The sequence below is a fragment of the Aulostomus chinensis genome, chromosome 2, assembly GCF_037954235.1.
Source record: "Aulostomus chinensis isolate RoL2024-O1b breed Wild chromosome 2, RoL_Achi_v1.0, whole genome shotgun sequence".
NCBI lineage: Eukaryota > Metazoa > Chordata > Actinopteri > Syngnathiformes > Aulostomidae > Aulostomus > Aulostomus chinensis.
Genome location: NC_141321.1, coordinates 2,606,871 through 2,624,916, shown reverse-complemented (window position 1 = coordinate 2,624,916; position 18,046 = coordinate 2,606,871). Strand labels below are relative to the sequence as shown.

Sequence of the window (18,046 nt, the reverse complement as noted above, 5' to 3'; positions counted from 1 at the left end):
GGCGAGGGCGAGTCCACAAGACCAGAGGCGCCGGAAAAGATGAGGTCCTGGGATGGCGAGGGATCGCCCAGCAGAAGAATACCGCAGGAAGCGTGCGAGAGGCCAAGGGACGACACGTAGCGGCCCATGCCTGCCGCTGGACCTTCACTCAAGCTTGCATGGGCTGTGAGCGGCTACCCAGGAAATCCGCGAGAATAGCTTGTCGCATTTTTGAGAGGCGCGCGTAGACGCATGCAAGGGAGGAAAATGCTAAACTGTGGACCGCACCAATCCCAGCTGTCTGTGACCTACCGCCGCCTGGAGTGGTTGTAGAGTAGAGGAGCCGAGTCGATGCATTCAGGGCTGGTCACACAGACACGGAGAAGATTGCTGGCCTTCGACATCGTTGTGACTGTTTTATCTTTGTATGTAATTTTTACTGATTTTGTAGTTTTTAATTCAGGTAGTGACACCCTTTTATACTTTTTAATTGTATTAAATTTTAATTTGAATTTAGTGTTTTTTTCCCTCTTGGGTTATTAAATGCTCGCCTGGTTCTAAAGGAAATACAAGCCTGAGGGCTGACAGCCCCTTGGTGTCGGAAATTTCAAATTTTAACTGGAGTGTTCGTGGTCCTGGCTTTAAAAAAAACTAACAAACCACATAACCTTTAACTGCCACTTGTCGGACTATTCACCAAGATATCGATGATGCCTTATTTGTGGACCCTGCGGGTGTGCTAGTTGGAGGGACTGGGCATTCTCAACACAGTGGAAGGGGAAACACTGAAAAGAAACTGGTGGGAGAACACAAAGGATAGGAAGGGAGGACTTATTAATTTACAAGACACTTATGATCATGTAAAAAGGGGTGGGGGAAGATAAGGACGGGAAGAAAACGTTCAAAGACAAAAGGAGTAAGGTATTTCAAAATAAAACAAACATTAAGTTGAACACAGAAAGGGGAAGAACAAGCAATTGGAAACAATACAGAAAACACTGAATCGAACTGAAAGTCAATGGTTAAATCAAGACCTTTATGTTTATACAAATTATAAAAGCTTGTGTAACTTCTGAATGTTACACTTGGCCTTCAGCTAAGAAAATTGACAATGGGAATCACCAACCCTTTTAACCCAAATGTTGCAACATTTCATGAAATGTAATAATAATTACACTGAAATAGACAGTAATTAAATTAAAATACCTGTGTAGTACTGAAGAATGAATAGACACACCTACATCCCCAACAGTGTAGAAATAACTATCTAGAATCTAGATAGATAGACAAATACTATTCCGGCACAGTAGGTGGCAGTAAGATGCACAAATGTCAGTTCTGCATTCGACATATTACATGAGGAAGAAGAAGTAGTAGTCGTCGTCGAAAAGAAAATGACGAAGAATAGACTTCTGCCACTATACCAAGGTAGTGCCTTTGTTTTGAAAAGACATATCCGGTCTTACTGTCTACCAGTTAACTTGACGCAGCGCGGGTGTCTCATGATAGAGCAGCTAGCAGTTTTGCAAGTAAAAAGGAGTCGTTAGGTCGTTCATGTTGAAGCTCATCGGCTACTGTAACGGGAATCTCCTGGCGGACGCTGTTAATGTGAGACTACGGCCAACCATGGTGGATATTCAATTATACGCAGATGGCAACTTATTGTGAGTCCTTACAACTTGACTCATTCGGAGCAGCCGTTCAGTCGCGGCCACACCCTCCCCGCTTCCTCATAGTGCTGCAGCGGGAGCGCGCAGTACCACTTTGAATGTCTGGGAATAACGGCCTCTTCTTCCTGATGCCTTTATAGTTCTAATACATCAGAGCACGCCCTAAAATGTCACAAAATGTTGGATGATCCTCGACTACCATGGATATAAGAAGCAAGCATTCACGGAGGATATGCGGGTTCACACACACTCTTGTCCGGAGCTAAGACGCAGAAGAGGAGGAGGAGGAAGTGGACATACGGACGATGCATATGGAGTCGAAGCGAACGGAGCAACTGCTAGCTTGTAACTCAGGGTTGTGTTTGAAAAAGAAGAGATTGAAACTGGACTGTGCGATTGGACAGTGGCCTGTCTGGTTGATTTTACTCGAGAAACATTCATGAAATGACGGTGCTTGAGGGAAACCCAACTCCTCCCGCTGTCCTGAAGTGCTGCCCGGGTGGTGCCCTATCTCTAACCAGCATGATTACTCCAGGCCGGTCAAACTCATTGGGAACGAGTCGGACAAGATCCCGATGCTGTTACAGGTTACTTGCTCTCTTGCGAGTGGACACAAAATGATATTCCAATAAATACAGTAAAAGAAAAGGAAAGGCATATAATAAATATAGTGTTGTTTTTTTATTGTAGCCAGATCCTTAATATAAACATTGAAACGTTACGAAAATAACACATTGACTTTTCAACAAATTAAATTTGGGATATGTTTTTCAAAAATATATATATATATTTATATATATATATGTATGTATTTGAAATTCTCAAACTGCACTTTTCTTAGTAGAAGGCATCTTGGTGGCACTACAGCTTGTGTGTGATCTCAAACAACCTGTGAATGTTTCTGTTCCACAAAAAAACATGGGACTATTGTTCAGGGCATTTAAGTTAATATGTCTAGATAGAGACTATAGTATATGTTTTTAACAATTCTAACAACCAAGATAAATTATTCTAGGAATATGCCAGCCCGTAGTTCAGCTACTTTGACAATAACAGAATTCAGAAATATACTTGGTGACAGTGGAGATGCCATTCCAGTAATGCAGTAATTTTGTTCTCCATTTAATTTTATTTTTTTGATACGTATTGAAATTAAATTCCTGTATCTAATCATGTAATGTATCCACACTTTGAAGGAAGACTGTGTGGCCAGTTATTTAAAGATTTTGAATTGCAGTAACCTGAAGCTGAATTGGAAGTTGCTTAAATAATGTGGAGCAGCAGGAAACTAAAAAATTGAACCCCTTCAGAAGAGCAGTTTGACCCTCCTCAGCCCCCACTCCCCCTGATTATGGCTAGTGGAGGTTCTGGCAAGTCTGCTAGTGAGGGGTCCACCAACATACCCAGTGGCAGTTTGCAGCAGAGGAAGCGGCTCTCCTCCATCTGTGACACATGTAAGGGCAAGATGCAGCTGGTGGCAGACCTTCTCCTGCTGGCCAGTGAGACCAGGCCAGTCATGTCTTCTGACGGTGTGGCAGTGGCTGACACCTTTGACCAGTGCCGTGACACAGTCATCGCCAGAACTAAAGAGCTATCCATTCTTACCCATGACATACAGAGCCAGCTCAACATGGGCCGTTTCACTGATGTGGGGGACCGCCTGTTGGAGATGGCTGATCTAGTGGTTTCCTTGACCGAATACTCTGCCCATGCTGCTTACCTGGCAGCAGTGGAGACCACTGGATCCCAACCTTGCTTACCAGGTCTGGTGGATCGTTACAAGGTGACTCGTTGTCGGCATGAGGTGGAGCAAAGCTGTGGCATCCTCCGAGTCACACCCCTGCTGGACCTCACCCCACAGCTTCTCCTTGAGCTCTCGCAGAACATCTCCACCAACCTCAAGACTCTGACAGACATCTCATCGCTGGCCAGCGAGAGGTCCAGAGACCGCTTTGCAAAAGAGCAGTTCAAACTGAGTGTGAAGAGCATGAGCACAAGTGGCACAGCCTTCTTGGCTTGTGTTAAAGAGGTGAAAACCCAGCCCAGTGAGCTGACCAGGAATCGTTGTGTTTTCTTCAGTGCAGCGCTAGTCCAGGCCGTCAGTGCTCTGGTTGGGTTTGCTACTGAGCCTCAGTTCCTGGGAAGAGCCGCAAGTATCTCAAGTGAAGGCAAGGGGGTACAGACAGCAGTTTTAGGGGGGGCCATGAGTGTGGTTTCAGCATGTGTCCTCCTCACTCAGGGCCTCAGGGACGTTGCTCAGCATCCTGAGAATAGCTCCAAAATGGCAGACTACCGGGAGCGTCTGCGTAACTCTGCATGTGCTGTATCAGATGGCTGCACTCTGCTCACTCAGGCACTCAGAGAACGCTCCTCTCCAAGGACTTTGCCGCCAGTCAACTCTCATTCTGTGAATTAGTTCAGGAGGAGAAAATGTAATCTCCAATCCCTCTGTCCTGTTTTGACATACCAAAGAGATTCTCCTGTGGAGTCCCTGTGCATCAGGTTTTGAAGAAGGATGTCAGTAGGTCTGTTGAAGTGTGATAAAATGTTGACAAAGCACTAACAACTGCTACAGGGTTATTGTGTCGCGCTGGATGTGACTCAAACCTCGATAAATGGACCATCTCCCCATGGGCGGGCTTAGCTGACAGCCCTTCTCTTCACCAACAGACAACAGCCTTCGTACCTGAAAGGTTTACCTCAGTTTTCTGCTCTGGTGAGAAAAACCAACCTTGATGATGGATGTAACCTCGCTGTGTGAATCTATTACTGGGAAGAGTGAAGAGCGTCTCAATGCTTGTATTTCTGTCAATGTGTGAGGATTCTTAATTGGTAAAAGCTGCTTTGAGCGTGTGCCATAGGTTTTACACTATTTACTAGTCTACCCATAGTATTTTAATGTATTTTGATGATGCACGTATTGGAGTATTTATTTCAACTATTAAAAATGCTGTTTCAGATATGCTGTTGTTTGGTATATTTGCTTTGACAAGCAGACACACTTCAAAGGGCTACTTTGACTTGATTGGACAATGTCAGTGTGGAAGAGGAAAATCTGTTATGTGCTCTGTGCATACTGTTTGAAAAAAATCAGATGACCAAAGCCTTAGTCACTGAAAGCTATTGACGTGAACTGCAGTTGGGTTTATCTGGTTGTGTCAAATTTTGATTTATTTTACAACATGTTCTTAGTGGTCAGGATTCATTAAATTGTAAGAGATATTTCTAACATAATATTCTTGTTTAACCTGCCTATAAGATATTGTCTTATGAGCACAAAAAAGAAAACGCATCTTCAGGCATCAGTGGCCAGATGTTATTTGGCTGCAACAGATCTCATCCACAATTTGAATTGACTTAGAATCATTCAAATTAATTACCAAACAAGATGATATTTTCACAACAGCATGCTGGTGGAATGGTTAGCACTGTCGCCTCACAGCGAGAGGGTTACAGGTTTGAGCCCCGGGTCCAGCGCGGCATATTTCTGTGTGGAGTGTGCATGCTCCCCTGTGCCTGCGTGGGTTCTTTCCGGATACTCCGGCTTCCTCACATAGTCCAAAGATATCAAGAGGTGACTAGACTGATTGGATACTGTAAATTGACTGTAAGCATGGCTGTGAGTGTGAATGGTTGTCTGTCTATGTGTCGTCCCTGCGATAGACTGGCGACCCGTCCAGGGTGAACCCCGCCTTTCGCCCGACACACCCCCTGCTGTGACCCTTAACAGGATAAACTGTAGAAAATGGATGGATGGATTATATTCACCTCCACGGTGTTGTTTGGTATTTGAGGTAGAAATCTCAAAGATGTTCATCTCCATACCTAGGAGGTACGTAAAAAGAAAGCTATCTGCATGAATTGACACCCCTACGACATGGAGCAGGGGGATGGAATTTAGGCAAACAGGTTTCAATGGAAGTTAATGTCCTGTAAAATTGTATGTCACCCAAAACATTGATGTCTTGTCCTGAGAATATTTGAATACAGTGTGGCTTTCTGGTAAAGAAAAAGTAACTGTTTAATTACTGTCCATCCATCCATTTTCTTGCAATTATACTGTTAAGGGTTGCGGGAAAATGCCTTTCTCTTGTCAACAAAACAATGACCACAATATTTTTAATGCAAGATAACTTATGCATACAGTAGCCAATACAGCACATGACATGAAAAAATAAACTACAAAGTTATATCAAGTTAGCTCTGATGGACATGTAACAAAAACAGGACCAAACTTGCCAATAAGAAAGTTAAGAACGGGACCCAGAACTGTGAATTGTATAAGTTCACTCGTAAATTTGTGACGTACTCTTTACATACCGCCATGTACACATTTTATTGTATATACCTGCTGTCTGCCGTGCCTCTTGTTTGGTCATGGGTGCTGAAAAGATGTCCACAAAGGATACACCTGTGAATTATTTTACAAAGCTCCTCCAGAAAACCTCCTCTCTCCTCCAGATGCATTTTAAGAATTGAGACTTCCAACAAACAACACACTGAGATCAATTTCCAGGTCACAAGCAGCAAGACAGCAGAGAGAGGAGACCAGGGGCTAAAATTGGTGAAAGAAGCAGCTTCGGATTACTGCAGCGCAGGATCAGGTAGCAGCAACACACACACATATTCATAAACTGAACACTTTAATATTGGTTTTAATTGTTTATTGTTGTTTTTATTGTTATTATGTTTTTTTTTCCTCCTGATCTTATTTATTTTAATGAGTCACTTTTTTTTAGGGAGATGAACAGAATACAAATTTTATTGCGTAGTATAACTTCATGTTTTGCTGTGCATATGACAACTCTTGAATCTTGAATCATATAAACAGAAAATGTTCCTAAATCCTGAATGAAAGGGAGCAGAAAGAAGAAAATGTTGTATTTATACCAAGAAATCAATTTAGAAATAGCATAATGTAAAAAAAAAAAAGCAAAAGAGCGTCAGGCCCACACAACCAATAACATTCCTATGTTCTTGTTATCGGGATTTAAAAAAAAAAAATTGTAATAATAATCAGTAATGTACTCAAACTTGACCCATTTCAGTTGCTTCAAATGCACTGATGTTCCACCCCTCTGATACCAAGTCTGTTTAGTTTAATAAGAAGTACGATATGATCTATGATATCAAAAACCTTTTTGCTTGCATTTGTATGAAATAATGCTTCTGCGCTACTGAGGAGGATTTTTTTTTTTAGTTAAGTGCCATTGATGTGAAGTGATTTGTTCAAGATCTATACTGACTACTGCTTAGCATTCAATCTGTGTAGGAATTTATCTACTCGGGTCACAAAAAATTTCTCTAATGTTTTAAAAAATTATGAAAGCAAGGATACTGGTCATAAGTGAAGAAAACATTCTTATCTTAATTGTGTATGTGGGAAATATTCCTGTTGAAAATTAAATATCGCTTATGTTTGTAAATGGTTAAATAACCAAATCATTTATATTATTTACAAATATCATGCCCATATGTAAACTGTCAGAGGATCCTGCACAATTTTGTACAGTACTCAGTATTTCTTCTTTTTTTAACTGTACTAAAATTGATTAAATTCACAATACCCATTATTATGAAGTGGAATAATATAAATCCATCCGTTTTCTACTGCTTATCCTGTTAAGGGTCACGGGGCTGGAGCCGACCCCAGCAGCTTTTGGGCAAGAGGTGGGGTACACCCTGGATGACTCGCCACTCCATTGCATGGCCAACACACATAGACAGACAACAATTAACACACAGCCATGCCTACGGTCTTTTAGAGTATCCAATTCGCCTAGTCCCCTCTTGCTAGTCTTTAGGCTGTGGGAGGAGCCAGAGTACCTGGACAGAACCCACCCAGGCACAGGGAGAACATGCAAACGCCACACAGAAAGACCCTGTGAAAGACCCTCAAACCTGGAACCTGTGAGGCAACAGTGCTAACCACTGCACCACTAAGACTAAAAATGAATTTTGAAACTATTGATTTTATTAATCTTAAAACAGGTCACCGGAAATATATGTGAAGAAATATGATGTAATTTGATGTAATAATTAACACTATGGGGCATCACTTGCCTTATTGTTTTGATAACGGAGGCAAGGCACATCACTTTCAGTCCCAATTGTTTTGTTTTGTTTTTTGTTTTTTTTGTTTTTTTGTTTTTTAACCTGTCCTGTTAAGTAGCTGAGGCAAGCAGCATCAGTGTTCCTGGTGCCTTGTTGTACTGAAGCAGTTTTATTCTGCATAGGAGGAATCTGATAAACTCCTCCTATTGCCATTTATGTTTAACTTTATTAGGAATGGTACTGGTTCATTGATGAAGCGACCGGACTGAGGCTCAGGAGTGGATAGGAAGAGAGAACAAGGACAGGATAGGGAAGACAAGGGGGAGGGGGGAGAAAAAAAAACAACAACAGCAATAGCAGAAAACAACAACAACAACAACAAAAACACTAAAACAAACGAAGACAAAAAACAAACAAAAAACAAATAAACAAACAAAGAAAAAGTAACAACAACAAAAGAAAAAGAAAGAAAAAGAAAAAAACAATGGTTGCAGAATTTCGGTGCAGGCTTACCATTTGGTTTAATATAATTTTAAGATAAATGTCTGAGTGTGTGTTTATGGGTCAGTTGTGCGCTCCATGCGTGTATGTGTGTATACGCGTGTGTACGTGTATGTGTGTGTGCTACGGTTTATCTTGGATGCTGTGCGTAGCTGGCTGTAGCTGATGTGGGGGGCCAGGACATCGCACCCCCAGTCCAGGATGGCAGGTAGGTCAGGACCAGGTCACCAGAGCACCCCGAAATCCCCAGGACATGGGGAGCCCCAGGCCACCCCTCCCCCAGGAAACAGCCACAGGCCCAACCCATGCCAGGACCCATAGGAAAGCATAGGAGCAGCAACCCCCACCCGGAAGCAATCCACAGAGAGACGGGGCAGAGATGACCCCGGTCCCGCCGGGCACTCCCCCCACCACAGCATGAGCAGAGCCCAGGGGCACAGGGCCCCCCAGCCCGAGACCCGACCAGAGCCCCCCAAGGGGTCCGCCAGCGGCGAGGCTGACACCCACCCACACCCCACACCCAGGCGGGGCAGCCACAGCCCACCACAACAACCAGGCCCACCGCCCCCGAACAGAGCTATCCCCCCCCCCCCCCAACCCTCGATCCCCATCCCCTCTACTCATCCCCTGTTCTCCCCCTCCCACCAGAGCAGGAGGGTTTCAGGCTATAGGGCACCACCAGCCAGCCAGCCGGGACCCCCCACTCCCCGGAAAGGTCCAGCCCACCCACCGGGGTGAGCCGAAGGCACGCACGCCCAGGACCGCCACCCCCCACGCCCCCCACGTCGTCCCTCAACAGGCGAGACTCAAAGCCGCCCCAGAAGGCAGTAACCCCAGGCCCACCAGCCCAGCGAGCCACCGGACACCCAAGGCAGCCAGCGTCCATAGCCACCCACCCCGGGGCCAGAGCCACGAAGCCCAGCCCCCCCTAATCAAAACTATGTGATGGATTTAATTATCGGGGACCAGATTTGTTCGAACTCTGACGATCGACTTTCCTCCCAAGCAGATATTCTCTCCATGGAAATGTGGTCTAATAAAAGGTTTCTATATTGAGTAATGCTTAGGTTGTTCTTTGATTTCCAATTCATCAGGATGGCCTTCTTTGCGATGCTTAGAGCAGTGAGGAGCATGCAGGATTTGTTTACTTCCATATTAACATTAGTGAGGTCACCTAGTAGACAAAGTGAGGGGGAGGTGGGGATGGGGTACCCTAACCACCGTGATAGGTCTTTACAAACCCTCTGCCAAAAATTGTTAACAGGTGTACAAAGCCATATAGCATGCAGATAGCAGTCTGGTGAGCCAGTCGCACAATATGGACAAATGTTTGTTTGTGTGAGGCCCATCTGGAACATCCTTTGTCCTGTGTAGTGTGTTCTGTGGAGAACCTTGTAATTTATTAATTGTATGTTACCACTGCGAATCATTCTAAATGTGTTGGAGCAGATTTCTATCCAAAAGTTAGGGTGTGGGTTGATCGACAGATCTTTCTCCCATTTGGATGAAGGAATAGAGATTATAAATTCTGTTGTTGAAACTATTGAGTTAATTTTAGACAGTAGTTCAGGGGGTGAAATTTGTAGAAAATCTGTTATTCTAGGTGGAAGCTCTAAGTCTAACTGGGTAAGGTCAAACCGTGCCTGTATTATAGATTTGAGCTGAAGATATTCCAGAAATTTGTTTTTGTTGATACCATAATTTGCTGTAATTTGGTTAAATTCTATGAATTCTTTGTCTTGGAAGATATGCTCTAGATTTTTAATCCCTTTATTGGCCCATGCAGCAAAATGTATTGTTTTTTTATTTTGCAGGATGTCAGGATTGTTCCAGATAGGCATGAGCCTGCAAGGGGTGTTCGAGAGCCCATTGCTTTTGAGAAATTCCCACCAGGCTATGAGGGTGTTGCTGATGCTAATGTACTTAAAGCAGCTGTGATGCTTGATAACAGGGCTGATAAAAGGGAGATCAGATATTTGGATTTCTTTGCAGAATGTTTGTTCAATATCACGCCATGCTTGGTCTAATGAGTTTGGCTTTAACCATTTTAGCATGTATTGTAATCTATTGGCCAAGTAGTAATTATAAAAATTTGGTAGTTCCAAGCCACCATAGTCTTTACTCTTTTGTAAAGTCTTTAAGCTTATACGTGGTGGCTTAGCTTTCCAGAGAAATTTGGAGATGTTAGAGTCGAGTGTTTTGAACCAAGTCCGGGGAGGTTGGGTCGGAACCATCGAGAAAACATAGTTGATTTTTGGCAAGATCATCATTTTTACTGTTGCTATTCTTCCCATAAGTGATATGGGTAGTGTGCGCCACTGGGTGAGGTCGTCCTCTATTTCTTTGATTAGGGCGGTATGATTTAGCCGTGTCAAGTCAGACAATTTGGCAGAGATGTTGATGCCCAGGTATTTCATGTTTCCTGGCCGTAGTGGTGCGGCGAGCGTACTCTGGAAACCTGAGTTGATGGGAAGAACAGTTGACTTGCTCCAATTCATAGAGTAGTCAGAAATGGTTGAGAATTTGTCAATGAGTGCTATCGTTTCAGGGAGAGATGATTGTGCATTCCGTAGGAAAAGTAATACATCATCAGCATAAAGGCTTATCTTATGGATCACATTTGTAGTGTCAATTCCCTTGATGTTGTTGTTTTGCCGGACTGCAGCTGCGAGTGGCTCTATGAATATAGCAAAAAGGGAAGGGGAAAGTGGACAAACCTGTCTGGTTCCTCTTTGGAGAGAGAAGCTTGGACAAGTTTGATCATTTGTTCTGACACAAGCACTGGGAGCGCGGTAAAATATTTTGATCCAGTTCACAAAGTTATCTCCAAACCCAAACTTTTGTAATGTGGTGAGGAGAAAGTTCCAATTTACCCTGTCGAATGCTTTTTCTGCATCTAGGGAGACAATTATGGCATCCTTGCTCTGATTGTTACAGTAGTCTATCAGGTTGATAAGTCTACGTGGTTTGTTAGTAGAGTGCCGTCCTTTAATAAACCCGGTCTGGTCAGGATGTATTATGTGAGGTGTTACTTTTTCAAGCCTTCTAGCTAGCGCCTTGCTGATGACTTTAATATCTGCATTTATAAGTGATATTGGACGATAGCTTGATGGAAGTGCTGGGTCTTTGTCCAGTTTAAGGAGAAGGCTAATAATTGCATGGTTCATGTCGGGTGGCATGGTCGAGGTTTCCTGTATTTCAGTGAACACTTTGTAAAATATTGGTGCAAGCTCAAGCCAAAACTCTTTGTAGAATTCTGCAGGAAAGCCATCCGGTCCCGGGGCTTTCTTGTTTGGCATATGTTTAAGGGCTTCTTTAAGTTCCTCGATAGAAATAGGTGACTCCAGAGCCATTATTTGGTCTTGATTTAATTTTGGCAAGTCAATTGTGCTTAGAAAGTTTTCAATGCAAGATTTGGATGGGTTAATCTCAGGTGAGTAAAGTTTTTTATAGAATTCCCTAAAAATGTAATTGATTTCTTCTGGGTCACAGGTTGTTTCCCCATTGGAGTCCTTAATGGAGGATATTGTTGCTCTTTCTTTGTTCCGTTTTAGTTGGTTCGCTAAAAATCTGCTGGATTTATTGTTATGTTCAAAGTTCTCCAAGCGTAGTCTCTGCAGCTGAAATTGTGTTTTGATGTCGAGTAAATTATTTAGTTTTAGTTTTAATTCCCTTAATTCTCTCAGTAGGTGTTCCTCTTGGGAGGCGGCATAAATTGTCTCCAAGGCTTTAATTTTTTCATTTAATTCTGTTTCGAGAGCTTTCTCCTGTTTTTTCTTATATGAAGAGTAAGATATTATTTTGCCCCACATGACTGCTTTTGCCCCCTGCCACAGCACACAAGCTGAGACATCAGGCTGGTCATTTATCTCACAGAATATTGTCCATTCCTCCTTAAAGCATTTAATAAAATTGGGGTCCTTGAGCAATGATGTTTTAAATCTCCATTGTTTAGAAAGCGGTGTTCTAGTTTTTTTTGTGAGTGTCAGAGTGACTGGTGCGTGGTCGCTAATGACAATGGGGTGAATCTTGGTGTCAAAGACATCCTTCACAATTGAGTTGCTAATTAAAAAGTGGTCCAAACGAGAGGAGGAGTGGTGCACTGGTGAGTAGTAGGTGTATTCCTTAAGCGTGGGGTGGTGTGAGCGCCAAGCATCGCAAAGACCGAAATCACTCATGTACTGCTTTATTATGTCGGATGATTGGGAGTTGCGCTGACTAGCTGCTCTACTGATTCTGTCCACTTGTGGGTTCAATACCAGGTTGAAGTCCCCTCCCACTATGAGTGCTGTGTCTGAGTGGGCTGAAAGTGCAGTGAAGAAGCTGTGGAAGAAGGAGGGGTCATCAACATTTGGACCATATATACTGGCAATACATACCTCTGTGTTGTGTGTGGATATGGTGACTATTATAAACATACCTTCTGGGTCTACAATGGTGTTTTTACAAGTGAACCTGACGTTTTTGTGAATCAGAATGGCTACGCCTCTTTGCTTGGTGTTATAACTCGCTGTGTATGTGTGCGGGAACTGTGGGCTTAACACATGATTACCTGTTTTAGGTAGATGGGTTTCCTGTAACAGGACAATGTCTGCTTGTAAATTTTGTAGGTGTGTTAAATTTTTAGCCGTTTTTCACGTGAGCCGATTCCACGTACATTCCAAGTGACAAACCGTAGTTTGTTCGTGTCTAAACTAATCTACTGAGTGTAAGTTGTAACAAGTAGGTGAGTGAGAGAGAGAATGTGTACCTGTATCTTCGTGCACGTGTGCGTGTGTGTCGTGGCGCCAGAGAGGATGAGAGTGCATGTGTGTGGCAAATGTAACAATATTATATCCCTGCACTACAAACCATATAAACATTACATTTAAAAATAACATGTAACACAGAACAACGAAAGGAAAGACAAAGGGGAGACATAAATACACACATAAATACTCACATAAATACACACTCGTGAGTAAACTCGGCATGTAGCAGTCTACCATGTGCGTTTTTATGTTTTAGGCTTAACACAGTATTGAAAGAGAAAGAAAAAAAAACACACACAAAAAAAACAACGAATGAGAGAAACTGGTGTTACCTTAATCCATGACCTTCATCATGCTAATACAATTCTCGGCTGAATCAGGTGAGTTCCGGGTGGAGAGTCCCAATTGTTTAATTTTATGGAGTCTTTGGCAGCATGCAGTGACTTGAATCACTTCTTAACAAATCAGATCAAACAACAAGGTTTAATTTGCATTTATTTTTGTCTAAAAAAGAACAGACAAACTTAGCACGACATGGTAATTTCCCATGTAAACAAAATCAGCAATGAACTGATGTGTATGTCAGTGAGTGCATGTTGTGTAAAAAAGGAAACAAAGTTAAAGAGGAACAGAACCCTAAACTATGTCTGGGAGTGAAACAAAGGTAATTTGCTTTCAGGTTGGTTACTGTACCTATTTCAAATTAATTTAGAATTGCCAATCTATTTGAGATTGGGCGGTGGGGAGATTATAAAGGTAACTAATGCAACACCAAACTTTATGATGGAAAGCAAGAAGTGAGGGTATATACAGTTTACTTTTCAGCCATTGCTCAGGTCTGCTGTGCAGCAGAAGATCTCTGGTGTACATGGAGTGGTTTTGGGGAATGATATTCTCGAAGGTCCAAGTGGTGCGTAACGTATTGGCCGAGTAACGTCGCGGCATGGGGATCTTGGATTCTCACGTCACAGACTGAGATGAACAAACTGCGCCTTATGTTCTTCTCTCTCACAGAGATGGCTTCACTGGTGTAAGCATTAGTCAGCATTCTAGGGCTTAGTCTTCCTTCAAAGACTTAATTACATTAATCAGGCGGAACACAGTTACTCAGCGAAGAGATGGTTGCTAGAAAAAAAGTACAATCCTGGAATGATGAAGTTATGAGCTTTATGGAGCTTGGCAGATATTAAATTAGTTTCTGAAAAAACTTGGTTGCTTCTGTTACATAAAGTAGCAAAGGAACAAATTCACATTACTTCACATTACTTAAAATAGTGAGGTAATAGGCAACGAAAATCTAGACACCTAATGAGAAAAAAATGGGCTCAAAAGAAATTCAAGACAGAGACAAGACTACTAGGTAAAGGAGGAAAAATGAGATTGAAAAAGCTCCAGCAAAAAGAAAAATCGCACTGACTAAACTCCTTGAACTCCTCCTGGAACTGTATCGTGGTGGAGGAGTTTGAGTGCCCTAATAAAACTAGGAGCTATGCTGTTAGGGCATTTTGCCCCTGGTAGGGTGACTCAAGGCAGACTGGTCCTAGGTGAAGGGCCAGACAAAGAAAAGTTTAACAGACCACTCATGGAAGCAACACCTAGGAGTTTGTGGACCCAGCCCGGAGAAGCACTGGGGCCCTGTCCTGGTGAGGGCCCATAAGTGAGTGCCTGGTGGTGCGGCCTTAGCCCATGGGGTCTGGCGGGGGGCAGCCGAACAAGGCTACATGGACTCGTTCCCCTGTGGACCCACCACCCGCAGGAGAGACTGGAAGAGTCCAGTGCATAGTGGTTTGGGCAGCAGATCAAAGGGGGGCCTTGGCTGTCTGATCTCCAGACATGTAAGCTGGCTTTTGGGACATGGGACGTCACCTCTCTGGCAAGGAAGGAGTCAGAGCTGGTGGAAGAGGTTGAGCGTTACCAGCTAGATGTGGTCGGCCTCACCTTAACACATAGCTCTGGCTGTCTGATCTCCAGACAAGTAAGCTGGCTTTTGGGACATGGGACATCACCTCTCTGGCAAGAAAGGAGCCAGAGCTGGTGGAAGAAGTTGAGCATTACCAGCTAGATATGGTCGGCCTCACCTTGACACATAGCTTTGGTCGAGAACCTAAGTTCTTGAGAGGGGTTGGACTCTCTCTTCACTGGAGTTGGTCCAGGTGAGAGGCAGAGCACTGTGGTGGGCTTTCTGATAGCCCCCAGACTCTCTGCCTGTACGTTGGGGTTTACCCCAGTGGACGAAAGGTTGCTTCGCTGTGCCTTCGGTTCGGGGACGGGTCCTGAGTGTTGTCTGCGCTTATGCGGCAAACAGCAATTCAGAATACCCACCTCTCTGGTGAGGAAGGAGCCGGAGCTGGTGGAAGAGGTTGAGCATTACCAGCTCGATATAATTGGCCTCACCTTGACACATAGCTCTGGGTCCGGAACTCAAGTTCTTGAGAGGGTTGGACTCTCTTCTTCGCTTGAGTTGCTTCAGGTGGGCGCACTGGGGTGGGCTTTTTGATCGCCCCCAGACTCTTCGCCTGTAGGTTAGGGTTTACCCTAGTGGATGAAAGGTCGCTTCACTGTGCCTTCGGGTTGGGGAACGGGTCCTGACTGTTATCTGCGCTTATGCGGCAAACAGCAGGTCAGAATACCCACCTTTTCTGAAGTCCCTTGGAAGGGTGCTGGATTGCAACCCGATTTCAGGACTCCATTGTCCTACTGGGGAACTTCATCCGGGGGCAGTGACTTTGGAGTGGCAGACTGGGGTTGGGGTCCCCATCTTTAGGAAATGGGACCGGAGGGTGTGTTCCAACTATTGGGGGATCACACTGCTTTGCCACGTTGGAAAGGTCTACGCCCTGGTACTGGAGAGGAGGGTTAGAGTGATAGTCGAACCACAAATTGAGGAGGAGCCATGTGGTTTTCATCCCAGCCTTGGAACCATGGATCAGCTCTTCACCCTCGCTAGGGTGCTGGAGGGGGCATGGGAGTTTGCCCAACAAGTCCACCTGTGTTTTATGGATTTGGAGAAGGCTTATGACCGTGCTCCCTGGAGCACCCTGTGTGGGGGGTATGGGGTGGATGAACCTTTACAAAGGGCCATTCAGTCTTTCTACCGAAGAAATGAGAGTCTAGTTCGCGTTGGACTCCACCAAGGCTGCCCTTTGTTAGCAGTTCTGTTCATAACTTTTGTGGACAGAATTTCTATGGAAGGTGCTGGTTGGGGTTTAGTTTGGTGGTGGGAGGATGTCATTTCTGCTTTTTGTGGACGATGTGGTCCTCTTAGCTCCATCAAGCCATGACCTCCAGCTCCAGCTGGGACAGTTTGCAGCCAAATGTGAAGCGGCTGGGATGGGAATCAGCACCTCCAAGTCTGAGGCCATGGTTCTCAGCCAGAAAAAGGGTGGCCTGCCAACTCCAGGTTGGGCGAGGTCCTGCCTCAGGTGGAGGAGTTTAAGTATATTGGGGTCTTGTTCACGAGTGAGGGTAGGACAGAGCATGAGATTGACAGGCGGATTAAGGTGGCATCCGCAGTGATGCGGGTGCTAAAGCAGTCTATTGTGGTAAAGAGGGAGTTTTGCCAAAAGGCGAGAAAGAACAAGATCATGAACACAAGTGGCTGAAATGACTTTCCTCTGCAGCGTGGCTGGGCTCTTCCTTAAAGATACGGTGAGAAGCTTGGACTTATGTGAGGGATTCTTAGAAGAGCCACTGCTCCATGCTGAGAGGAGTCATTTGAGGTGGTTCGAGCATCTGATGTCTTAGGGCTGACCCAGCACACGCCGGAGGGATTATCTCTCTCGGCTGGCCTGGGAATGCCCTGGGGATTCCCCCAGGAGAGCTGGTGGATGTGGCTGAGGAGAGGGTGGTCTGGATTTCCTTGCTGAGGCTGCTGCCCCAAAGACCCGAACCCAGATAAGTGGAAGACAATGACACCAACGATGTAACTGCAAATTTTCAATGTCAAACTGGTAACTTTTTTGCCAGGTATTTACTGTTAATTCTGGAGTGAATGCTTTATCGTGTCGAGAACAGAGAAATGTGCTTTCACATCATGCTAAAATTTATTTGTGTCAACAAGGGTTGCAACGGTTCAGTTAGCCCACGGTTTGTACCTCAGTTTTGGGATCATGGTTTAGGTATGGTTTCGGTTTGTGTTTTGCATTAAAAAAAAACAGTAAGTTATTTTTGACCACTGTTTTCTCTCCCTCGTTGTTAAAATTTACAGGGAAACCGAAATGTCCCCACACCGCAGATCTGAATGAAGCTGGTGTTTCTTCAAACTCCGTTCTTTCTAACCATCCGCTCGCCATAACATTTGTAACAGTGTGAGCTAGTAAGTGAGACAAGCTGCTGTTCTGCCATGGGCTCGGCTCATATTAAACAATATTGAGAGCGATTGGGTATTTACTCGCGGGGCGGGGTTTTGTCCAGAGCTGTGCCAGGAGGGGGAGGAGGGGTTGTCTGCAGAGCTGGAGAGCAGGCGCTGGCTAGACAAATATGTCCCACAGCTGTTAGAAATTAATTAATTGCGAGACCGAACAACTGTGCTCCAGGGTGTACCCTATGGTTCGGTTTTAAACCGTAAACAGTTGCACCCCTAGTGTCAAAACAAACATTCTCCAAAAGATCAGAAAAAGTTTCTAGATTTGTCACTAGTTGCTTTTCACAATTGAAGCCACAGAGGGGGTCTGTAAACTCTCCTGCAATATAAAATTGTGAATTTGCAACACTAGCAGGATCAGGAAGCAGTGGCTTCACACATGCTTGATTTGCAGTCTAGACTTCGGACACAGAGGAGTCAACATCTCTTGCTTGACCATGGCTAGGAGGGACTTTCTGCTGCATGAGGACAGGGCTGACTATTAATGTGTCAGGACAGGGGAGGGACTTGTTAACAAAGATGAGAATGATATGTGCTTTCTTGTCAGAGTCTTAAAATGTCTTCAATAACACCAGAAAAAGTTGCTAAATTGGTCGTTGGTTGGTTTTGAAAAAGACTGGTAAGCGAATTCGCTAACTTGCGCGATTAGCGACTATTTCCAGAAAGAAGAGGAGGAGTGGCTGTTTATATCAACAACATTTCTTTGCACCATTTCACCATGAATATAT

At 44.2% G+C, this 18,046-nt stretch overlaps 1 protein-coding gene across 1 annotated transcript; it reads left to right on the top strand.

Moving 5' to 3' along the window:
- Window positions 1-4,663, top strand: tlnrd1 (talin rod domain containing 1). Its single transcript, XM_086222991.1, has one exon. It carries the CDS (start codon window positions 3,001-3,003, stop codon window positions 4,063-4,065), a length of 1,065 nt encoding a protein of 354 aa, XP_086079117.1. The 5' UTR covers window positions 1-3,000; the 3' UTR covers window positions 4,066-4,663.
- Window positions 4,664-18,046: the final 13,383 nt, after the last annotated feature.

Excerpts from the sequence above, each read along its gene's own strand:
- tlnrd1 (XM_086222991.1), top strand. The coding sequence starts at position 3,001 with ATGGCTAGTGGAGGTTCTGGCAAGTCTGCTAGTGAGGGGTCCACCAAC.